We start from the raw sequence: 25,471 nt of genomic DNA, 5'->3' as shown, positions 1-25,471 counted from the left end.
AGGTTGCCACTGGCTTGCATCAGTGTTTTAGTTGGTCTCCTTAGAATCTATTCTTTCCATTTATTTCGCATTGATATACAGCTCAGCTATCCAGTGCTTGATTTTTAATTCACTTAATTGCTTTAAATCCTAACAGTATCTTAGCCCCATTTTATAGGCGGGATGATAACCGGGGACAGGCATGTGGAAGGAATCCTTGGGTTTGGGCTGCTAGAAAGTTTAAAAAGTCATTTCAGGAGTTTGCCTCTTCTCTTCCTAATTGCTCCCAAGCCCAAATTTTTCTGTTAGCGTCATTGGAGCAGACTCCTGATGAGAGACCCACTTTTCCATTTTCTTTGTTCAAGAAACATCATAGAAAAGAAGTTGGTGATGACGATGTGATATTCAGGGAGAACATTTTGTCTCTAAGCATTAGCCATGCAGGGAGGAGCAAAGCAGGCATATGCCCTTTTGCTAGACACAAGGGAAGCAGTGTAGGAAGCTTTCTTTTTTCCTCGAAGGGTTTTCTGAATCATGGTCTTAATTCCTGTGAGTAGGTGCTTAGGGTGTGTAGAGTGCTAGGCTAAGTGTTTCACATGGATTATCTCTGTAAACCCCCACACCAACCTGGAGAGGCAGGGACAGTTGACCTCACTTTACTGTGAAGAAACTGAGGCTCAGAGAGATGTAGGGCCTTGTCCATGGTCACACAGCTGGGATCTAGGATGTAAACACTGGGATCTGATCCCAGTGTCCTCAACTCTAGAACCGCCCCACCCTAGGACATCTTCCATACTAACTGCCCCTTACATATGCTCTCCTACCCTGGAGTTTGGTTCTCTTGAGGGCTGCGGAAAAAACGTTTTCAAAGTTAATTAATGAGCACGGACAACTTACTTATGAGGTGAAGCCCTGGCCGCTGTTGATGGGCAATTTCTAGGCATCAGGCTGGCAGGCTGGAGTCAGGTAGTAATTACAACTGAAGTAGGATGGAATGAATTATATGATTTGCAGCCTTTTAAATTTAAATCTATTAAAATCACTCCCCCCAACTAGGGCATTAGGCCAGATTAGTGACGAAAGGCAAATAGACGTGGCTAAAGCCCTCCTAGAAGCATTACTCACTCCTAAGTCACGTCCAGTGTCACACACCAGGAGTGGGTCCTCTCAAGGCAACCTCTGTCTCAGCAAAGTCTTTGTTCTCTACCACCTCCACCCTACAGATGTGCATCTTCAGTTGTGTGGCCACTTCACCCTGTTGCCTCCCTTCTAGAAACCCAGTCGGGGAGTGTGTTGCCACAACCAGCGGGGGTAGTATCAGAATAGGGTCTAGGGTCTCTTCTTGTTCTAAAGTGTCTTGTTTCTTGGCAGTGGTGTACTTCAGAGAAAAGGGTATCAGGCTGATGGGAGGAGCAGGCTGGACATCCAGTCCTGGTTCTACACCTCCATCGCTATGGCACTGGTTTCCTCCTTTGTCCATGAGGGGATGGCTCCTCCTTTGGGCCTCCAGACTGCCCTGATCAGCACTCCTTCCCCTCACAGTGGCGCCTTTCTTCCCAGGCAGCAGCTTAACAATGATGCTCTTTGCTAGGGAGGCAAGATGTCTGGAGGACATGAAGGGAGCAGTGGATTGGGGAATACCATGGGAAACTGTGCCACAGGCCAAGAGGTGCGATGGGATGGGTGGATCTGTGGATTGGACAGACAAAAGCTTGAACCCAAGGCAGTCCCAGAAAATCTGCTTGGCCTCAACATCTTTCAAACTACCCTGGTTTTACCCCTACCGGAGTGCAGCAGGGAGAGTTAGATGACTCTTGCAGTTTTGCTAAAAAAAAAAAAAAAAAAGCTTTTTTTTGAGGGCATTAAGGCCCATATTCTTTAAGGCTCACGTGCTTTTCACTTCAAGCTGCAGTGGAAAAGCCAATAATGTGGCCTTCGGGCTCACTGCCTTTGTCGCGGAAGGGAAGCTGGGCTCATCACTCAGTTGTCTTGCAGGTCCTTGGTTGGGGGTGGGTTGGGGGAGGGTAGGAAAGGTTTGGTGCCCCCAGAAACTTGATTTGTAGAGCGGGGCTTGTGGCATGGGATTGATCCCTAGAGACTGAGTGCGCTGTTCCAGCAAAGCTGGGTCTGTTTAAATATTTAAATGCCATTGTGTCATGGACGCAGGTTGCAGGTGTTCCGGCAGGACTGGCCAGAGGCAGGCCTGCGGAGAGGGTGGAGTTTCTCTTTGCTGTCCCTAGACCCTCCTATCTCCGCCTCCTCTCCTCCAGGGCTCGCATCTTGGCATTTGACCTTCTAACCTACACCTGCCTTCTCTGGGCTGTGACCCACATCCTCTGGAGTTATTTTCTATTCAGTCACAACCTTGTTCTCCACTAACTGTTTCCTGATGCAAACTTCATGACAATTCCTATTTCTATTTAGATGACCCATAATAGGGTAGATATTAACAATTGTAGAGGTGCTTTTTATTATTTTTTTAAAATAACTTTTTCTATGGAAATAGTATTTGTTTATTGCAGAATAATCAGGAATTACAGACATGTGAAGTGGAGGTTGCAGTGAGCTGAGGTCATGCCACTGCACTCCAGCCTGGATGACAGAGCAAAACGCGGTCTCAAAAAAAAAAAAAGAAAAAATAAAAGTCACCCATAATCTCACTTCTTGGAGATAACTTACATTTTGTTTTGCTGTATTCCATTCTAGGATTAATTCTGTCTCTGTCTACACACACACACACACAGATGACGACTAAGAAATGATACGTACCATTTTAATGCCCCTCTGCCACACTCAGTGATACATCGGGAATATCTTTCTGTGTCAATAAATAGATTTTACAACATAGTTTTTAGGGCTGTATAGTGTTCCATTATGCAGATGTGCCACAGCTTATGGACAAGTCTCATAATTTGCTCAATGTTCTACTGTTAGTTGTTTAGACAGTCTAATATCCATTTACTATTAAAAGCACTGTTCCAGCTATACCTTTGCATAATGCTTTATTGTTTCCTAGAAGTACAGCTGTGAGGCTGCAGGGCCTGGTGCATGGCCTTTGATCGCTCTTATTTTGAGTCATGGTGGGGAGTATAGGAAAGCAAGGAGCCTGACGGGTCTGGCAGGTTGCAGAGAGCTGGGTGAAGCAGGATGTGCCCTGACTTTGGAGTGGCTCTGCTGCTTGTTATCTGTGACATGGAGAAAGTCGTCTTGCTGCAGGAGTCTCCGTGTCCTCCGGTGTGTGGTGGGGATGGGGCACGGTGGGAAAGCTGACTGTGATGATGTATATAAAAAGCTTTGCACATGGCATGTGCTTGACAAAGGTTTCCCCCACCTTGGTCTTCTTATTTTCTCTTTCTCCAATATACTTGGAAGGAGAAAGGCTGATATTGCACAGGAGATAGCACACTGCCTGGCAGTATTTAATTGAGGGGACAGTGAGCACTGAAGGAACAGGGCAGGGAGTGGTCACATGAAGAGGGGCTGCTGTGTCAGAGGGTGCAGCCCCAGGATGCCAAGAAGGCCCTTGGGGGACATGGATGGAATTGATATTGGCCCCCAGAGGTGGATGGGTGTGCCCAGGGGTAGGGGGAAGTGGTAATAATGATAATGCTGAAGTTTGTTGACTTATATTATAGACCTGTAATATTCTGTTGGCTTCATCTGTGTTAACTCTTTAAGTCCCACAAAAGTGCTGTGAGATGGATGCTTTGGTCATCTCTATCCTACAGATAAGGAAACTGGGGGGAGGAAGGGTTAATTAACTTTCCTGAGGTCACCACAGTGAATAAATGACAGAGCCAAGATTTGATCCCAGTCATTCATCTCTCTCTCTCTTTTTTTTCTCTCTCATTCTCCTTCCCTCCCCCACCACACACACTATCACTCCCCCTTTCCGAAAGCTGCTGGTACCTTGTGCCTACCTCCTGATAGGCTGCCTCCCACATTGTGTGATGACGATTTGTTTCTCTGCTCCCTCAGGCTGGACTGTGAGCCTTCTGAGGGCAGGGCCCAGGCCAGAATCAACTTGCAGCCCAGCCCCAGCACAGTGGTGCTTCCAAACTGTTGATGAATGTCTGGAGAAGGGAATGTGGGATGTGCATACCAGGGAAGAAGAAGGCTCAGCTTGACTAACCCAGAGCATGTGGGTAGGGAGACTGGGGGCACAGAGTTAGACCAGGGTTGCTGGGAACATCAGGCTGCGGTGCTTAGAGCCACAGTACGCAAGATTTTTGGCACCAGGGACTGGTTTCATGGAAGAAAATTTTTCCATGGACCAGGGGCGGGGGGCAGGTTTTGGGATGATTTGAGCACATTACACTTATTGTGCCCTTTATTTCCATGATTATTACATTGTAATATATAATGAAATAATTATTCAGCTCACCATAATGTAGAGTCAATGGGAGCCCTGAGCTTGTTTTCCTGCAACTAGATGGTCCCATCTGGGGGTGATGGGAGACAGTGACAGATCATCAGGCATTAGATTCTCATAAGGAGTGTGCAACCTAGATCTCTTGCACGTGCAGTTTACAGTAGGGTTTGTGCTCCTGTGAGAATCCAATGTGAGATCTAATCTGATCAGACAGAAGGTGGAGCGCAGGCGATAATGTGAGTGATGAGGAGTGGCTGTAAATACAGATGAAGTTTCGCTTGCCTGCCCGCCACTCACCTCCTGCTGTGCAGCCCAGGTGTCAGTCTGTAGCCCGGGGGGTTGGGGACCCCTGGCTTAGAGGTTGGCCTGCATGGTCAGTGGTAATTCATGACAATCCTAGGGACATCTCTAGGAAGGTTGAGCTGTAGGATTCAGTGTTCAGGGAGGAAAGCCTGAAGTCTGATGACCGAGAAGAGCCTTCTGTAGTCAGCTAGGAGAAGACATGAAATCTGGATGGTGGTGATAGCAGGAGTGAAATAGACGGGGCAGACAAGGAAGACTTAATGAAAGAGAAATTCACAGAACCCGGCAGATGATGGACAGGGTGTGGAGAGCAGGAGAGAGGAGAGAGGGAGGTGGCAATGATGACTCTTGACATCTTGCACTTGGGTCGCTGAGACACAAGGGGTAGCTTAACTGGAATAGCCTAAAAGGGGAAGTAATTTTGGGAGCGTGATGAAACTGACATATGAGTTGGTGGAAATGGCAGGAATCCAGGCAGAAACGTCTAACAGATGCTAATGGACATTTGTTGTTTCCTCAAAGGAACTGAGGAGCTTACACTGATATTGTAGGTAGAAGAAGGCCTACCTCAGGCAGGGGGCGGGGAATCACACTGGATAGCCTGGAACTCACAGGTAAAGCCTGCTCAGCATTTGAGGCTGCACTGATGTCCTGGCATGGGAGGTGTACAGAGATCTTGAGAGGATGCTAGCAAGATTCCCAGAAGCCTGGGGGCTGCCTCAGCTTAGGGTAATCAGGTCCGATTTTTGACCTTTCTCTTTTTACCTTCCCCAGAAATGTTGACAATGACATTTATTATTTAAATTATTTTTATTGTAAAAGTGAAAAGAGAATTTGGTTTCACTCTTAATTTAAGCTCATTAAGGACATGCTAACGCAGGACTCACTAGAATCAAGAATCAAAGACACCAGCCTGCAAGGGATGCCAGTTGGAAGAAAGTGGCTCCGGAGTCAGAAAGCTAGGATTTGAATCTTTACCAGGTCACTTCCTAGCCACGACCTCAGGCAAATCACAAAACCACTTTGAGCCTTGGTTTTCTGGTCTGTTAGGTGAGGACAATAATCTTAACCTTAGCAGGTTTCCAAGAGGGTTCAATGAGACAATGTGTAAAAACAATTAGCTCACTGCTTGGTTCATAGATATTTTCAATAAATGTTTATTTTCTTTATACCGAATCGAGAAAAGGTACTTATTTAACACCTAAGCCAGGGCCCCAGTTGTGTTCTGTGCCCTGGCTGCTGCAGGATCTGGGGGAGTCGTCTGATCAAGTTAAATGAATGATCACAAATAGCTGATGTTTGTTGAACATGTGCTGTGTGCCAGGCACCGGGCTGAGCACTGGAAGAAGATGAACTCCTGCAGTTCCCACACTGCTCCCATGAGCTACAAACTGTTATTGCCCTTGTTTTACAGATGAGGAAACTGAGGCTGAGAGAGATTAAGTCACTTCCCCAAGGTCACATTGCAAATTAGCTGACCCAAGAAGGCAGCCTCCCGAGTTCACCTGCATTCTGTTACCTGGCTTCTCAGCAGGGCAGGAAACATTCCCATAACACATGGAGTGCTTTGGTTTTAGGGGTTTCTGCATTTCCCTGCTGAGGATCCAGAAATCAGGTGATAGAATATTTTGAAACGAGAGTCTGGTTGCTTGTCTCTGTTCTTCCTCACATCTAGTAAATTCCCAAAATAAGCAGGACACTCTCCCTTGATGAAGACACAGGACTTTTGGGTCACTGGAGTTTGATAGATCCTGGGTCACTGCCAGGCCCCAAGGAATGTGGCTGTGAAAAATCAGGGTGTTTTACCCCACCTCTACCCCCAATCCCCTGTGTCTCCATCCAAAGGAATTCAGCTTAAAATAAGCATCAAGGGTGGCCTGAAAGAAGGTATGAAGCCACGGGATGGCAGCTGCCAACCGTGCAGGGTGGGGTGGGGGGAGGTGGGTGTAGCCAGCCCCTGGGAGCCTCATCATTTTCCTATCACAATTGAGGAGATAATAGCTTCAGGACCTACAGAGAGTTGTGAAGTGCTAGAATGCAAAGGACTTAGAGATCATCTGATCCAACCCCCATATTCTGCAGATGAGAAAATCAAGACCCAGAAAGGTGTGAATATGTCCAAGGGTGCATAGCGGGTTAGAATCAGACCCAGGGCCAGATCCCCGGTCTCTAGAAGGCCACTGAGTCTGCTGGCCTCTGAGCTTCAAGGGCAGGGGAGGGAGGAGAAGCCCACCTGGGGGCTGGATCCACTGCTGGCTTTTGAGAAAAGCCTGGCCAGTTGAAGTGGCTGTGGGATGAACAACTGTACCCTGCGTACCCAGTCTGAGCAGGTGGCTTTTGGAAGTATCTCCTGGGCTTTATCCCGATCTGAGTTTGTATCTGGGAGTCACACAGGGCTTTTCTCAGCTGGGGCTTCTCCCTGCTCGGGGGAATTGGTTGTAGGAATTCCTCCATCCCCCAGATGGTTCTGCAGAGGGAAGACGGAGGGTCGTTGGGAGGTGTTGGTGGCCCCAAACTTCTATGAACCGGTCTGGTAGGGTGTGAATATGTGTCAAAATGGTATCTGGCAGGACGTGGGATTCCACTCAGAAAGGCTGGATGGAAGGGAATTTGATGCCAGAGTGATTATGAAGGTGTGGGCAAGATGAAGGTGCTAACAGGGAGAGCGGGAAGCCCTCCCTATCCCCAGCTCCAAGGAGCAGGGGAGACATGGGGTTCCCAGAGCCAGGCAGGACTGGAGTCTTGGAGGTAGGCCCCTATACAGTCCCTGTATAGCACAGTGCCCAAGCAGGGCAGGGCCCAAGTCCCCACATGTTTTTCTTCCCACTCTCTGTTCTCCTGCTGGTGCCTCCTTCTTGCCGAGAGCAAGGGAGCATGGGTGAAGCAGGCCACGCCAGTCAGCCCCAGGCCACTGGGGTGGGTGGGGAGGGAGGCAGTGCCAAGCAGAGACTCACCAGTGCACCTTTCAGTCACATGCTTCAACGGCAGACAGACCTGGGCTCAAACTCTGGCTGTGCCATCCAGAGAATTGCTTAAACTCCCCCAGACTCAGTTTCTTCATCTGTGGAATGGGGATCCTTGCCTCCTGAGCTGTGAGATTCTGCATGGGAATGGGTGCTGCCCGATGGTAGGTGTGTTGCCTTGGAGGCACCGGCAGATGACAGGCACAGTGGGGTCTGGGTGACAGATGAGGGAGTCCAGCTGCAGAGAGAAGGAAGTGGTGTCCTCAGGGTTGTATGTCAGTGCCACAGGGCAGAGCTGGGAATAAGATGTGGCTGGTGACTGGCTGGTGACTCCCAGGGCCCAGGCTTTGTCTCTGGGTTGCTCATCCCGTAATTGCCTTCAGTCACTGCTTTCAGTCTCTCGGAAACCACTGGCTCAGATACCCACTGTGTGCTCCAAGTTGGGCTGATGAAAATGTGCCAGAGTCATTAAGTTATCAGTGGGGAAGGCAGCCGCTTCTCCCCGGCAGGAAGGATTCTGCTGTCTGCTGCAGCGGCTTTGTTCACACAAGCTGCCCCTGATTCCTCCTCCTCCCCGCTCCCCCTGACCCCCGCCCAGACTAGGAGTGAGTAGAGTAGGATTAAAGAGGGTGGGGGGCGTGCAGTAAATATTTTGGAGCAGCACTGAAGGCATCCGTAACTCCAGACAGGAGGTCCTGCATGCAGAATCCAGTTCTGGATTGGGAAGTGGGCAAACACTCCTTCTGCAGCTTGACAGATGGATCCGCTCCAGGGGGAAGGAGAAAGAGAAGGCAAGCTGGACTTCCCTTATTGTCACAGCCACTGCTCTCCATGTGCACCGTGCCAGGAACACAAAATCCAGGTGCACGCCTGCCAAGGTGGAAAGAAGGACCTTAGGTCGTGCACAGGCAGGGCTGACGTCCCAGGAGTGGTGGCTTCAAGGTGCATGATGCAAAAACGCTTGCCTCCGGGGAAGGAGAGTGGGAAGATGGGGCATGGCCCTCTCTGCTGCTTCAGCACTCCTGGGGCTCAGGCTGATTCCGCACGACAGATATTTCCAGAGTGAGAATGCCGACATGATAAAAGGAGAGCAGATGGTTCCAGTACTTTATTTTCAAAATGTTTCTTTTCCCACCCTCTTTTCCTTGCTATTCCACTCCAGACTTCAGAGGAGAAATAACTCCCCACTTTGGGGTTTATTCTCTTTGTTGGGCCACTTTGACAGCAGTGGTGATGAGAGCAGCTGAGAACAGCCACGACTCCCCGTGAGCTGGGCTTTGTTTTAAATGCATTCCCTCATATGGGTCTCTCTGCGGGGAGCAGGTGTGCTGTCATGATCCACCTTGTTTTACAGAGAGGACGCTGAGGCACAGAGAGGATTAGTAACTTGCCCAAGATCACAGAGTCAACAGCGGAGCTGGGACTTGAACCCGGGCAGTTCAGATCCAGCCTGCCCACTTACCTGCTGCAGATTCTGCCTCTCTGAGGGCAGAGCCGATCTAGAAGCCAGGCCTGGGTGGTTGATGGCACTGAGATGATGACTACTGAGCAGCTAATCAGTCTGGCCAGACTTTCAAGATTATTTCAGAAGGGAATTTTATGCCTGACTTAGGGCTGGTTGGGACCTGGGTTCACCTTGGCAGCTCTCAGACTATCAGGTCAGCTATTTGAAGTAACTTAGTCTCAGATCTCCACTCTGAACCCAACAGGCTTCTAGAACTGGCTACGTGATTTGTAGGGTCCAGTGCGAAATGAAAATGCGGGGGCCCTTGTTCAATAAATATTAAGAATTTCAAGATGGCAACAGCAGGGCATTAAACCAAGCATGGGGCCTTTCTGAACTCAGACCCTGTCTGGATGCACAGGTCACAGGCTCACGGAGCTGGCCCATGGTGCTTGCAGTGACAGGAAGACATGATTAAACACAGAAGGAGAAACAGTGTTGGCTTTTCTAAGCCAGTCAAAGCAGGATTTCAAGACGTTTCTTTCCATTGTAATGAAGCAGTTTGATCCTGATGCAATCCAACTAAAATAAATCTTGGAAGTCTTCACTCTTCCTCTTGCCCCTATGATGAAATCATTCCAAGGACTAAGACTTGGGAGTCAGAATAGGCTGGTAAAACACAGGCTCCACCCCAGTCTCCCCTGACCCTAAGCTCCCCTCCACCCACCAACCTCCCTCTTTCCTCCTCCCACAGCTGGCCCCGTCAGCACTTCCTCATTTCTCGGAGCACCCTGCAGTTGTGCTTCTCGACTTTGCGGATTCTCTTCTTGCTAAGGCAGCTTCCCAGTTTCCAGATCCAGTGATCTCTTCTCAGTCTCCAACCTTCTTGACCCTTCTCAGGCATCTGATTAATTTATTACCGTGGCTCTGCCTCGGTGCAGAATCTCCTCATCTTTCTTTAAAATGGGGATGCAGGTTGCTGTGAGTCAATTTACTTGAAGCACTTGGAGTGGGCCTGGTCCATGGTGAACACTCAATAGCTGTTAGCAGGAGCTGTGACTGGTTGTGTCATTGTTACTGTCGTCTTGAAACCCTATTCCTTTGGCTTATGTTGCTCACTCCTGTGTGAGCTTTTCTTAATGATTATTAATTTTTTTTTTTTTTTTTTTTTGAGACAGAATCTCTGTCACCCAGGCTGGAATACAGTGGCACAATCATGGCTCACTGCAGCCTCGATCTCCTGGGCTCAAGTGATCCTCCCACCTCAGCCTCTTAAGTAGCTGTGACTACAGGAGCATGCCACTACACCTGGCTGATTTTGAATTGTCTTTTGCAGAGATGGGGCCTTGCTATGTTGCCCAGGTGGGTGTTGAACTTCTGGCCTCAAGTGATCCTCCTGCCTCAGCCTCCCAAAGTGCTGGGATTATAAGCGTGAGCCACCACACTCAACCCTTTCTAAACAAATTTTTAAAAAATCAGTTTCTCTTTTTTTACCAGTTTCTTAAGATCCTGGTGTTTTCTGAGTTCTATCCTGTGTAGGCACCTCTCTTTTGTCTCTCCACAATCTCTTTTTGACACTTTTCCCCATACTTATAACATCCATTGCCACCCTGCCAGCTCCAAAATCTACGTCTCTTTCTCAAGCTTCAGGTGAACTCAACTCGTTTTCTTCCTTCTTTAAATCTGGTTTTCCTCCTTCATCCCTCTACCCAGTTGCCCACGTCAGAAACATGGGCATCTCTTTGCTTTCTGTAGTTGACATTGAGCGCCTGCCACAAGTGCTGGTCATCGGGACACAGCGCCTGCGGATACACAGGGCCTGCCATGCTTGCTGCTAGTGGGAGAGACGCATACAGATGCTTGTCCACTTATGGTAGTGCTATGTCCTGGCAAACCCATCATAAGTTGAAAATATCCTAAGTCGAAAATGCATGTCATACGCCTAACCTACCAAACCTACTAAACCATAGTGTAGCCTAGCCTACTTTTTTATTTTATTTTTTTGAGACAGGGTCTTGCTCTGTCACCCAGGCTAGAGTGCCATGGTGTGATCTCAGCTCACTACAACCTCTGCTTCCTGGGCTCAAGTGATCTTCCCACTACAGCCTCCTGAGTAGCTGGGACTATAGGTGCACACCACCACACATGGCTAATTTTTGTATTTTTTGTATTTTTGTATTTTTTGTATTTTTTTGTAATTTTTGAATTTTTTGTAGAGACCATGTTGCCTAGGCTGGTCTTCAACTCCTGGGCTCAAGGGATCCTCCCACCTTGGCCCCCCAAAGTGCTGGTATTAGAGGTGTGAGCCACCGCGCCCAGCCCTATCCTACTTTGAAAATGTACATTAGCCTAGAGGTGGGCAACATCATCTAACACAAAGCCTGTTTTAGAATAAAGCATTGAATATCTCATGTAATTTATTGAATACTGTACTGAAAAACAGAACAGTTGTATAGGTCCTTGAAGTATGGTTTCTATTGAATGTGTATTGCTTTCACTCCATTGTAAAGCTGAAAAATCAAAAGTCAAACCATTGTAAATTGTGGACTGTCTGTATTGACACATGATTAGTCCTAGGAAGGCAAAAAACTAAGGTTGTAATTTTGATTGGAAAGACTTCCCTGGGGGAGGACATTTGAACTGAGATCAGGGGGATGATTAGACCTTAATCAGGCAAATTGGGGATGAGGACATTCTAGGCAGAGGAAAGAGCTTGTGTGAAGAGTCTGTGGTGGGAAGAGAAATCTATAATAAACGAAAAGGCCAACGAGCAGGAGGGCTGCGTGGAGGCAGAACGGGGTGTCAGAAGAGGCTGGAGAGGTGGACGGGGCTGGGTGGGACATGGCCAGGAAGGCCATGTTAGTCTTTCTGCGTTCCTCCTTGCTTTCTTACTCACTCCCTCTTCCACCAGGTTCTCTCATTAACCCCTCTCCCACTCCATTTTCCCTCTCCATGCACAAGTCCTCATTGTTGCACAGATAAACAATTGAAATAGCCCCTCGCCACCTTCAAATCCATATTCTGCCCTACAATCTTAAGCAGTATTTCTAACATGTCGATCTGCTTAAGTTGGTCTTCAGGATAGAATCCTCTCCTGGCTGCCCCACTGTCGGGATAAAGCCCTGCTCAGCTTCTTCTGTTATTCTTCCTCACATCCACCCCAACTGCTCCACCTCTTCAACTTTGTTAGACTTCTCGCACCTCGCAGAGGTGATAACTGCACGTGCTTTGAGCCCCCTTTGCCTGCTGAAGTCCTGCTCATGTCAGGGGCTCCTTATCTGGGAAGCTGTACCCCACTCACTCAAGCCAGTTTCCTGTCCCCTCTTTGATGTCCCTCTTTGCCTGGCACGGACTCACCCAGTATCCAACCCACCTCCACCTGGCTTGTTTACATGCAGATCTCTGCTAGACTGCGACCTCCTCCACGGTGGGGTCTGGGGCTTGTTCATTTTTGTCCTTCTTGTGGCACAGGGTGGGGCACATATTAGGTGTCTAATAAATATTTCTTGAATTGAAGACCTGGTGATAGAAGAATGACATGGTACAAATACCCGGTTAAAAATGGAGCTCCATCCAGAGGGCTCTTTGTGAAGAAGTCTGGCTTCTGGGACCTCCATGTATTGTCTGGTCCTGATTCTGCTAATAACTGAACAAAGGTCTCAAGGCTGCCTGTCCTGCCCCTGCCTGCCACAGCCATCCATCAAGAAGGGCATGTGGACATAGGGTGGGTGGAGTCAAGCCTAAATAGATCCAGCCTTCTGGCCCAGTGGTTCTCAAACTTTAGTGTGCATCAGAATCACCTAGAGGGCTTTTAAAAATCTAGATCACTGGGCCCCACCCCCAGAGTTTCTGATTCAGTCAGTCTGGGGTGGAGCCCAAGAGTTTGCATCTCTAACAGGTTGCCAGGAGATGTGGATGGTGCTGGTCTGTGGACCACTGTTTGAGAATCTCTGTTCTAGCAAAAGGATTTGCTCTAAACATTATTACTTTCTACCATGTTGGGGAAGGAGACAGAGGGAGCTTTTTGCTTAGGTTTGGTTTTGTAGATTTTTAAGAACAATTAGTCTGAGCTTAATGTGGTAGAAGGATTAGATTCTACAACTTGCCTCTTCCCCCATCTCCTGGCCTTCCCACAAAGTGGTTCTGTATTCATTCATGAGCCACTCAACAAATATGTTTTGAAGGCGTAGTATGTATATGTCAACATGTAAGGTGGAGTTGTTGATATCAAGATGAAATTGATATGAAATTGTCCTTAAGAGACATAGTGCAGACATAGCCATAATTCAAGGAGTCTAAAGGAGAAATGCCTGTTCTGAATGGTAGTGAATTCCCTATCAGTGGAGTTGTCCAGAACAGCCTTCTAGAGTTAGTGGGAATAAAACACTTCTCTAGACAGACCAAATGACCATTAAGATCCTGAAATTGTGTGATTAAGCAACAGTGATGACTGACATAACAAAATGGCACAAGTGAAATGCTGTGAGTTTATACTGGGGATCTGCAGAGGCGGCTGAGGCCTCTTTGTGTAAATACTGATATCATTATCGTTACTTTTAATAAGCATTTATTCCTTACTAACAGTATGCTTGGCAACTAAATGGATTTATATGCAATGACCCCATAATTTGCTGTGTATTAACTTCAGGTTATCTAAAAAGCTAAATAGAAAAAGCCACAAGCATATCCAGAGTGCACCTCAGGGGCCAATTTGGGTCCAGCTTCCTGAGTCACATGGAATTGAGATGCATAGCACTATTTTATTTTATTTTTTTAATAATATTTATGAGAGAGAGGAAGAGAGAATATATGAATGTAAGTAGCCAATGATAGGCCTATTTATATTAATTTTTTATTTTTTTAGATTCAGGTTTGTTACATACATATATTACATAATGCTAAGGTTTGGGCTTCTATTAAACCCATCAGCCAAATAGTGAACATAGTACCCAACAGGTAGTTTTTCAAGCCTTGCCCTCTTCCTTCCCTTGCCCCTTTTGGAGTCCCCAGCATCTGTTGTTTCCATCTTTATGTCTGTGTGTACCCAGTGTTTCGTATATTCCATGGAATATTACACAGCCATAAAAAAGAACAAAATCACGTCCTTTGCAACATGGATGCAGCTGGAGGCCATTATCCTAAGTGAATTAATGCAGAAACAGGAAACCAAATACCATATGTTCTCACTTATAAGTGGGAGCTAAACATTGGGACTTGAATTTATAGTCACTGGGTCACCAACTTGAATTTCAGACTGTCATCTTGCCTCAACAAAGAAGTCCAACCAATTGCCAGATTTTATAATATGAGGCAAGGGTCAAAGTCCCTCTTTTCAGGAAGATCCAGTACTTAAGATGCAGCAAAAAATGCTGACAGTCCTTGTCCCTCATTTACCATTTATTGAGCATCTATTATGTGCTGGGTACTGAGAGAGCTGCTTGCGAATGCTATTTATAATCCCTTTACCCATCCTTCAAGATAAGTACTGTTGTCCTCATTTTCAGATAAAAGAAAAGGCACAGAGCTACAGCTTGTCCAATTTCGTGCAGCAAAACTCTTCAATTAATTTTTAGAAATCAACATGACCATAAAATTGAAACCTAATAAAAGATAGTCCAAAAATTATAGATCGAGCTCAAGTCTTAGTACAGGTTCAAGATGCAATATTAGAAAGCAGAATGCAGCAGTATATCAAATAAATAATATACTCTGACCAAATGGAGTGCATTCTAGGAATGCAAGAATGGTTCAATAATAGGAAATATTAGGAAATCAATGTAATTTACCTTATCAACAAAGTAAAGGAGAATCATATTATAGTAGCTGCTGAAAGGGTAGTTGATAAAATTCTCCTATAATAAAACTCTATAACAGGAACAAGAAGAACTACTTAAATTTGGTAAAGACTAAAAATTAGCCAGATACATCATTCTAAACAGTGAAACACTAAATCCGCCTTCATTAACATTGGAAATGCTTGCTTTTGCCATTTTAAAATATTGCTTTGGTGGTTCTTACAAATGATCTAAGCTAAGATAAAATAGTTTATGTAAATATGGGGAAGAAGAGGTGACATTATCTTGGCCAATGTTTGTCTACTGAAAAAACCCCAAGAGAATCTGGTAGGAAGAGAAACTCTATCAGAAGTAATAAGGGTATTGGATAAGATGACTGGATAACAGCACTTCTCTATACTCTCAGGACCACCCATCCAGTGAACCTCAGCAGCTGGAACTGGGATTTGAACCCAGGCCTGATGCTAAAGTTGTGCTCTTCCCACCTTGTGAAGCATTTATGCTTCCTTGTATGACTCGGTCATGTCAGCACAAGGGAGAAGTCTTTTAGCATTTGTAACTTTCAGGCACTCCAGCAGAGCAGGTTGGTTTGCTCTGATGGGGACCCAGGCTGGGGGGCAAGCATAGAAGGTTGGCATGGACATTTCACTGGGAAGACTCTTGAGGTTTCTGCTACCAGCAATGCCATCCCCCTAGGGGCTGAGATAATGAACTCTATGTGGGGAGGTTGAGGGTGGTAGTGTGACCTTGAGCCATTTAGCCAGACTTCTGCTTCCCAGGAACTGAGCATCTAACCAACAGAACTGCTGCCCTTTCTTCTTGGCTCCAAGAAGGCACATTTCGATTGCTCACTGCCCTTGGCTCAAACTGCCCCATTTGAGAGGTAGTACTTGTGAGAGCACCTTTTACAGATTTGGCTGCCCTAGGGCATCAGGTGCACAAGCTCTTGGTGACTACACCCACCAAGGATGCTTTAACTCCATGGCGTTCATGGTGGAAGTGCAGCATGTGTTTCTGGCACAAAATCACCGGGTGAGACATCAAAAGGATTATCCAGATAAAACTTTTCTACTTCTTGCAGAGGCCAACCATGGGGTGGTGGAAGGGACAGTGCACAGGAACCCAGGAGACATGGGTTCTGGTGTCTCTGCCACACTAGTTGTGTGTTCCTGGGCAAGTCACTTGGCATTGCTGGGTCTCACTTGCCTCATCTGTGTCATGGGATGTTGGATTGGGTAGATTCCCAGTGCCCTCTGAATTCAACGTCATAACAATTACCCTTACAAAGTGCCTGACACCGTTTTAAGTACTTTGCACAGAGACAAACTTATCACAATGACCCTGTGAGGTAAGTACTGTTATTGTTCCCATTTTATCTCAGAAGAAACTGAGGCACAGAGAGGTCAAGTGACTTGCCCTGGGTCTCACAGCTAGAAACGGTGGAGTGCTCACACAGCTCTTAACCTCATATTTTACTTTTACAGTTTTTCTTTCCATGAGCTGAGTTGTTATAAGGGTGTTGGTTCTGTTGGGTGGGGGAAAGGGGTGTTGGGATGGGAGACAGTTTTAAGGGAAGCCTGGCTCTGGGGTGGATGGATGGGATCACTGTTTGGGAGAATGATAGCGGTGGCTGCACAGGTTGCTAATATTTGTATCTCTCCCTTTTTTCCTCTTTTCCTCTATAGTCTGTGGCAAGCGCTACAAGAACCGACCGGGGCTCAGCTACCACTATGCTCACACTCACCTGGCCAGCGAGGAGGGGGATGAAGCTCAAGACCAGGAGACTCGGTCCCCACCCAACCACAGAAATGAGAACCACAGGCGTGAGTGCCTACTTGTTAGGTTGGGGCAGTGAAGAAGTGGGTTAGACAGGCTGGGGAGCGTTCCTTGTTCCTTTTTCTCACTGCTGGCATCTTCTGGTAGCAACCGTTGAGTGGTCTCAATGTGCTGTAGTGTGTTGGCCCTTTCAGCCAGCCAGCCAGCTGCCCCTGCAGCTCAGCCCAACCCTAGGTTTCGCAATAGCAGGACTGGGCTTACACACCCTGCTCTGCTCCCAGAGGAAGGAAGGTGAGTGTTAAGCAGAAGAGAAAGTCCTTACCTGGCCACTGTCAGATGCCAGACCTACAACTCTTTTCCCTCAGCTCCTGAAGAGCCAGCCACTCAGACTGGGTTGGGCATAGGTCATAGGTGTGTCAGTTCAGACACACATTCAAAATGCCTGCTTGGCCACTAAGTGCCTTGGAATATTCTTATCTATTGCTGTGGTTTTGTTGTAGAGGGGAGGGGATCACATTTTGGTACAGGGCTCTCCTGCCTTAGAAATGCTGCCTGGAGACCCCATGTTCTTTGCTTCAGCATTCAAATGGCAAATGGGATCTGGGTGGATTTGTCATTTGGGATGTTGGGCTCTCAAAACCCAAAATGATCCTGAAGATTTGTGTTTCCATTTCTGTGCTCTCCTACCTCAACTTCCAATTATGAATTAGGGAATCCAAAGGGGCTTAGCATTTTCCACTTGACTTTCCTCTAGAACATCCCTTATGATTTCTGGGCCTGCAGAAATCTCAACATGGACATGGGATAATGGAATCTTTAGAGCCTGCTCGAAGATGTGGGCCACACTGAGATCTCTCAGTGAAGAATATTCGTGGACAGGCCATGTGTTTTTCATTTTGTTCAGAAGATTTGGTGGTAGGTGTTCTGAAAGTGAACAACTCAATGCAGTGAAAGGGATCAGATCTTTAAAATACTCAGACTCTAGGATTAGAGGATGCATGTTAGCCAACGACTTAGTCAACTGATGTCCACTGGCCACTTTCACCAAGTATTTGAAATAATGAACACACCTGTGACCAAGACCATTCTTCGGATTAGTGTGGGGTCTCCCTTAACCTCCACCCCACTTTCCCCTTGTAACATTGCCTTCTTTATGGGTTTGCTAGGGTTCTCGTAAGAAAACCCCACAGACGGGGTGGCTTAAACCACAGAAATTAATTTTCTCATAGTTCTGGAGGCTGGACGTCCAAGGTCACGGTGCTGGCAGGGTTGGTTTCCTCTCCTAGACTTGTAGATGCTGCCTTCTCCTGTCTGCTCACACAGTTGTCTCTGTGTGCATGCATGCTCTGGCGTCTGCTTTTGTGTCCACATTTCCTCTTCTTCTTTTTTTTTTTTTTTTTTTCTGAGAAGGAGTCTTTCTCCGTCACCAGACTGGAGTGCAGTGGCGTGATCTCGGCTCACTGCAATCTCTGCCTTCCAGGTTCAAGAGATTCTCCTGCCTCAGCCTCCCGAGTAGTTGGGACTATAGGCACTCACCACCACCCCCAGCTAATTTTTGTATTTTTAGTAGAGACAGGGTTTCACCATGTTGGCCAGGGTGGTCTCGATCTCTTGACCTCGTGATCCGCCTGCCTTGGCCTCCCAAAGGGCTGGGATTATAGGCGTGAGCCACCACGCCCAGCCCATTTCCTCTTCTTGTAAGAACACCTGTCAGATTGGATATTAGGGTCTATCCTAACAAGCCCATTTTAACTTTACCTCTTTAAATGTCTCTTTAAGGACCCTACCTTCGAACCAAGTCACAGTCCGAGGTACCATGGGTTACACTTTCAACATAGGAATTTGGGAGTGGGGAGGGGATGCAATTCAGCCTTCAGCACCTTCATGAATTTTTGCTCACTTCCAAGGTGCAAGCCTTTAGTGCGACAGACCCTTGCTTTCTCACCTGCTGTTGTCACCTGGACAGAACCTGAACAGCAGAGCAGGAGGTGCCCCCCAAGACTTGCCCGCCTCTCCTTGCCAGGGCCTGAGGAGCTCCAACACTGAGACCTTCTCTCTGGGAAGAGCTTTCCTTGGTCCGGTCACCCTTGTCTTTCAAAAAGGAAAAGATACTGACCTGTACTGAGGCAGCCGCTACTTGCATTTCCCTGTCTCTCCTCTTTTCCCTGGTCTAAGTGCCCAAGAGGTCACACGGAGCTGTTGTCTCCCACCATGAGGAGGCTGAGAAGAATCTCCTTTGATTTTGGTTGCTCCCTGAAAAGTGTTTCTTCGCCATTGTTGTGCTCTCTAAAGTGTTTATTAGCTTGATAACCTTATTTCTCACTCCCCTGTGCTAGCTTATCTCCTTATATGTCTTCTCAAATGTCAGGCCATTTTGTTCCTTTATTCATGCCCTGGGGTTTGGAATGCTTCTTGTCTGTCTGTGTCTCATTTTCCTTTGTTCTCCTGTAGCCTCATTATGAGCCGGGTGTGTGTGTGTCTATGTGTGTGTGTGCGCGTTTGTGTGCGCGTGTGTGTGCGTGCATGTTGTATGTGCACGTGTGTGCATGTGTATACGTGTTGTGTGTGTATGTGCTTGTGTGTGTGTGCGTGTGCATGTGTGTGCGCGTTGTGCGTGTGTGCGCTTGTGTGTGTGCGTGTGTGTGTATTGTGTGTGTATCTGCGTGTGCATGCGTGTTTGTATATGTGTTCATGCCGTGTGTGCGCATGTGCGTGTGTGTCCATCCATGTGCCTGGTGTTTGTGGCTGCACGGGGAGGTGTGCTGCAGACCCGAAGTAGAAGGAGGCAGCCTCCCCAGCGATCCCTGTGGTCCCCTCAGGGTTGGTTGACTTCTGAGACCAGCACTCGGGTGTGGATCTCCTCACGAGCCCTCGTGGGCGGGGGTGTTTGGCCTTCTAGTGTCCTCCCCTTGAGGCCACACAGCCTTGCTTGGGAAAGAAGCTGTGCCTGTCTCCCCTCGCCCTGCGTGGAGATGTGGAGACGTCTGCCTATGAAATTTCATGGGTGGCTTGTTCTCACCTCTGTGGGCTTGTCAGTGAGCGGCACACACTCCAACTCCCCCTCCCCTTTTTCTCTTTCTCACCCTGCTGATGAGAAAGTGGGCTCTGCAAAAGGGAACATTTGCCTGGCCAAGGGTTTAAAACCTCCGAGAAAATAATAGGTATTCCCAGGCAGATCCGGGGCCTCCCCACACGAAGAAGGTTCCAGAACCCTCACAAACACCTTTTTAGTGACATCTCACAGTGCCCTTCTCGAAAACTCTGTGATTAACCCAGTTTTGCTAGTGGGGAGGGTACAGCAGAAAGGCCTTTAGTGCCTGCAGAAACCATCCTTTCCCCTGCCCCCAATCTCTCTGGACAAACCCATGAGGCAGCTGGTCATCCCAGGTTCTCTGCACCACGCAGGCCGCTGACTTGCTCGCCGCCCCGAATGTGTGCTCTGCTCCCTCCCACATTCCCCTGGTGAGCAGCCCCCTGACTATTTTCTTGTGAGCACTAATTGCCAGCATCATTAATACCTAGTCATTAGCTGCTCCCACTGTTTGGGGGTAGGGGGTGGCTCCCATCCATCCTGCCCCTAAATGCCACTGGGGCTGTGTGCCGAATTGGATGTGACAGCTCGGCAGCATCCTAAGGTCTCAGCTTCGTGATCCTCCCTTGGTGAGGCTTTTGGAGGGGAGGGGCAGGTAGGAGAGCTTAATCCAAGAGGCTAATCTGTGGCTCCCCCAGGAGAAGGTCTGGACACCAGTGAAGTGGAAATGCTGACTTTTTCCCCCTTTAGCAGAGCTGCAGGGTGACCCAAGCTTCATGTGAGTGGAGGCCTAATGGAAAAACAGCCTTACAGACACAGAGTTTGCAGGGCCAAGGGCAGCTGGGTTCGCACCACCTGCAGCAGTAGCGACCTTTTGACTTTGGTCCTCCTGCTGTCGCTTGCTCTATCGCCCCCCAGCTGTGTCTTCAGCAGAGCCCATGGCTCATCCTGCGCCTGCTGCTGCTGCTGAAAGGGCAGAGTGGACTGCTGGAGCCGGCACTGACCTTCCCCGCCCCCGCCCATGCTGCCCTGTGCTGCAAGCTCAGCAATCCACTGCCGCTCCTGATCGCCTGGCCCCCAAGCTGACGCTCTCGCACCTTTGTTTCTCCCTTAGTCTCTCATTTTCTCCTGAGTATACATTTCTTGTGTTTCCTGTACATTTGTCCCCTTTCCTGTGTGCCCTTGCCTCTCTGCCTTAACTACAGGAAGCCAGGGATGCTTGGAGCTCAAACACTCCCCTTTGGGAAATAGTGATTTTCTGATGGGGTCCTCTGCATGTGGGCTGCATCCCACCCTCTCGCTGCATGAGGCTGGGTGCCTCTTCTGCCTCCATTTCTTTTACCACCTTCATCTACTTTTTGCAAATGAAATAAATGACTGTGTGTGTGCACATGCATACGTACACACACCTACACATAGATGTACACATACATGAATAAAAGGAGGGCAACTGGGGAGGATAGGACTCTGAAAGATGCACTCAGAAGCATACCATTGTGACTACTTAAATGCAGCCTTGGTAGGGAGCCCCAGTGGGGTAGAGTAGCAGAAAGAGATCTGGACTAGAATTCAAAACCACCTTAACATAGGCTTGTGATGTTAAACTCTTTGAACTTCTTTTTACCTTCTCTGCACAGTGGGAATTGATTATAGATGATGTTTTTGAGGTAATTTTTGGAGTGAGGATAGACATTTATGAAGTCCTGGGCCTGGATGAAAAGCTGTGTAAATAAATTCAGTCTAATCCATCCATGCATCCATCCGTCTGTGCATATGTCATCCATCCATCCATCCATCCATCCATCCATCCATCCATCCATTCACCCATCCATCCATCCATTCATCACCCACCCACCCACCCACCCACCCATCCATCCATCCATCCATCTCATCTGTCCATCCATCCATCCATCCATCCATCCATCCATCCATCCACCTATCCATGTAATAAGCATGTATTGAATGTTGTCTATATGCTGGGACTAGGGAGGACAGGCATAAATAGGACTCAGCCCTGTCTTTGAGCTCACAGTCTTGAGTGGGAGTGTGCAATGGGGTGTGTACAGAACCATGAGGGAGTTCAGGACTCAAGGGCACAGGGTACTTTCTATGCCTTAGGGCAGTGGTATTCCAAGTGTGGCATTAGCATCACTTGGGACCTTGTTGAAAAATGTAGATTTTCGGGTTCTACTGGATGTCCTGAAACAGAGACTCCAAGGATGGGGGCCAGCAGTCTGGGTCTTACGAAGCTCTCCAGGGCATTCTGGTGCACACTAAAGCTTTAGGACTACTGCATTAGGGGATTTGCAAAGGCTTCACTGAAGAGGTGACATTCAAGTTAGCTCTTGAAGAATGAGAAGGAGTTTCTTAGGAGGGAGAGGACTTCCCAGGTAGAGGGAACTGTACATGAAGGCAGGCAGGTATGAAATAGCATGGCACGTTCAGACAATTGGAAGTCATTGGGTCTGATAGTAATGCTGGATTTAGGGGATGCAGAGGAAAGATGGAAATGTAGTCAGGGGCCACAGTGGGAAGCATCTTCTATGCCCCTCTGCGTAGTCTTTATCCTATAGACAGTGGGAAGCCAGAGTAGCAATTACTAGAAGGCAAGAACAAATAACTTATAAAAACATGTTTGGAGTCTTATTGTTATATGTTGTATCTCTTTTATTTAATACCATAAGTAAATATAACATACTCTCTATAGCATACTCAGAGCTCCTAAGAGGGAAATTTAAAAAAATATGAATCTATAAAATTTATTCCAAGCTGATTTTTCAAGTCTGTGGAATTGAAGATGGGTTGTCCTAGGTTCCTGGAGGTCTCAGCCTTTTGTGCAAGGGTGGTGTGCCTGGTGCAAAGTTAGGCTTTTCATCTCTGTTGAGAGAAAAAAAAGCCCCAGCTCTAGCACGCCTTTGGAGGGCATATTGTACTCTGCAGAGCTGAAAGGGGAGAACCAAGTTGATTAAGGGTAATGTCTGCTGATTAGATAATCTGAAAATTAGTCTGATAATGTGCAAATTATCTAAAAGAAGCATATGATGTCATTGCCACACTGTTGGGAAAGATCTAACAGATGTTAGTCTTCTGACATCTCTTGTCCTCCAACATATGGCCTGGGGGCAGCCAAAAGCTTTAAGAGATAGAGTGAAAATTACCTTTGAAACAAGCTTAGAAATTTTAGATTACTCTGAAAGGTGACTGAAAAGCCATAAACCCCACACAGCCAACTGCGTACCTAAACTTGACACCAGAAATCCAGCCTTTGTTATTAGGGGAGACAGAGGAAAGTTTAGATACAGAGCTCTTTCTGGGAAATTGGGCTGCTTCTTCCTTCTCAAAGAGTAAATTGGGAAACTAGCAACAGGTGTTCTTTAGAGAAATTATTATTTAACTAGAAAGTTTTCAGATTATATAGCAAAGAATCCGTAGAGTTGCTCTGGTCCTTGCAGGGGATACTTGGGGCTCATTTTCTGGCCTCAAAGGTCATCTACATCCTTGACCCTGTGGCTGAGGGAATGGCTGTGGAGTTGGCCAGTCCAGGGTGTGAATGGTGACCCTGGCACTCTGCCATCTTCCAGTGGTGCAAATGTGGGCCACTTACCTACACTTCTGCTTCTTAGTTGCCTCGTCTGTAAAACGGAGGTAATAATCCTCTTGACTTCATGGGATTGCTGTGAGTCTTAAAGGAGATAATGTGAGTGTTTGGCACCATGCCTGTAAACACTAATGTCCCATCTCTGTCCCGTTTGGGCCCACAGGCATGTCTGTGACCATAGATGGCTCATCTGAGTCGTGGCTCCGTCTGAGCGCATGTGATAGGACTTTGCCACCACTGTGAAGCTAACTGCCTGTGGGGTGTCATTGGCATCAGCAGTAACTATCAGAGCCTGACCTGGCCCTGGCCTATCCTTAGCTAAATCTTAGATATGGGACACAGATCCTTCTAAACAGGCTCAATATGAATATTTATTAAGCACTTACTGTACATGCGCTCAGTTGTTGGGAGAAGTGCAACTGGACCTCCAGAAAGGGATAACGTGGTCTCAGCCCTGGGAGAACTTTTGGTGCAATTGTGGAAATAAGACAGAGGCATAAAACTCAGCCAGAGAAAGCTGTGGAGGGCAATCTAGACAAGTGTGGCACCCTTTTATTTGCCATGCCATTGCCCTAGGATTGGGCCTCCACATGTCTCTTGGCTGTCTCTGAACCTCTTTTATTTCTCTCACATTTTGGGCCTAATTACCTAGAAATATGCAGGATTGAAGAGACCCACATACCAAACAGCAACAGTGGCAATGGTACTTGCTTGCATTCCTTAAGTATGTCAGACATGGTGCTAAGCATGCCACGTGTATCTCATTCCTTCCTCACAATAACCCTACAAGGCAGGTGCTATATCCCCCAGAGGACAACAAGGCACACAAAGACCAAGCCATGTATCCACGGTCAGGGAGGATGAATGTGAATTCACAAGTCATGCATCACTTACTGGGAGAGTTTACTTGCTTAGATCTTTGATTTTTCCTGCCTTGTTAGAAGTAAAATTATCTTGCACATAGAAGAGGAAAGAGGGAAAGAGATGATGGAACAACTACTAGGTGTCAGGCATTTTACACACATCACCTCACGTTATGATCGTAAGTCCATTAGGGACATGTTATTATTCTCATTTTACAGGCAAGGAAACTGAGGCTCAGAGAGGTTGAGTGACAGACAGCAGGGTGGGAAGCTGAGATGTGAATGGGCTTGAGTTGGATACCATTCAGTTATGTCAGGACTTTGCAACCCTGAGTGATGGGCCCTAGTCCCAAGGCTTGGATCTTTGTCATGATCCTACTGATGTCACTTAATTTTTGCCTCAAGACCAGTTGTCTAATACATCATGTTGCATTGTGGCTTTTCAAAAGAGATGAACATGTTAATAGGCACTGTCTTAACAAAATTCCATCGACTGGGTGGCTTAAACAACAGGAATTTATTTCTCACAATTCTGGAGACTGGAAGTCCAAGATCAAGGTTCTGGCAGAGTGAGAGTGTGGTGAGGGCTCTCTCCTTGCAGATAGCTGCCTTCTCATTGTGTCCTCACGTGGCCTTTCTTTGGTGTGTACGGGTGGAGAGAGAGAAACAAGCTCTTTGGTGTCTAATAAGGGCACTAATCTCATTACAAGGACCCCACCCTCATGACCCCACTAAATCTAATTGCCTCCCAAAGACCCCTTTCCAAATATCATCCTTTTGGGGGTTAGGGCTCTGACATATGAATTTTGGGGATGAGGGACACACTTCAGTCCATAGCAGGCACATTTACTCTTCAAAGCTCTTTACTAACTTTGGCTGTTTGGGATGTTTTATAGACCCTACCCCTGCATTACAAATTCTAGGTCATACTTTAATTGGTAAATGAGTTTTTTTCTACAGAAAAGAAAATCACACATCATTCTATTCCGTAATTTTCCTGAGTCTTTCTCTCTCATTCTGTGTCTCACTGTCTTTCCTGGCTCTCATTTTTTTTTCTTCTAAACTTGCTCTTTAAAAAAAAAAAAAAAAACGCTTGAGCCTGAAGTGAAATGTTAGGATTCATCTTTGCCTCTTGGTTTTCCTTCAATCTTCCAAAATAGACCCTACATTGTCTCCCTCTCTCTATCTTCTGGCCACCCCTGGCTTCTGCCTGGGTCGTTACAACTTTTTTTTATTGGTCTCCCAGCCTCTAAAGTAGGCTGTGGCTCATATCTGTAATCCCAGCAGTTTGGGAGGCCAAGGTGAGCAGATTGCTTGAGCTCAGGAGTTCGAGACCAGCCTGGTCAA

General features: G+C 47.1%; 1 protein-coding gene across 4 annotated transcripts in view; it reads left to right on the top strand.

Annotated features, from left to right (window-relative positions):
* Positions 1-25,471, top strand: part of DPF3 (double PHD fingers 3) — a 282,508-nt gene that overhangs the window by 187,694 nt on the left and 69,343 nt on the right. For all 4 annotated transcript variants that reach the window (XR_004030095.1, XM_030812922.1, XM_003263659.4 and 1 more), the window contains exon 7: positions 16,542-16,679. Coding sequence is in view for 3 of the 4 variants with exons in the window: in XM_030812922.1 (XP_030668782.1) it covers positions 16,542-16,679 (138 nt within the window). In the remaining variant the exon portion in view is untranslated. The remainder of the gene's footprint in view (positions 1-16,541; positions 16,680-25,471) is intronic.

This window comes from Nomascus leucogenys, chromosome 1a (genome assembly GCF_006542625.1).
Source record: "Nomascus leucogenys isolate Asia chromosome 1a, Asia_NLE_v1, whole genome shotgun sequence".
NCBI lineage: Eukaryota > Metazoa > Chordata > Mammalia > Primates > Hylobatidae > Nomascus > Nomascus leucogenys.
The sequence above is the reverse complement of the archived record's forward strand: the minus strand, read 5'-3'. Positions and strand labels throughout refer to the sequence as shown.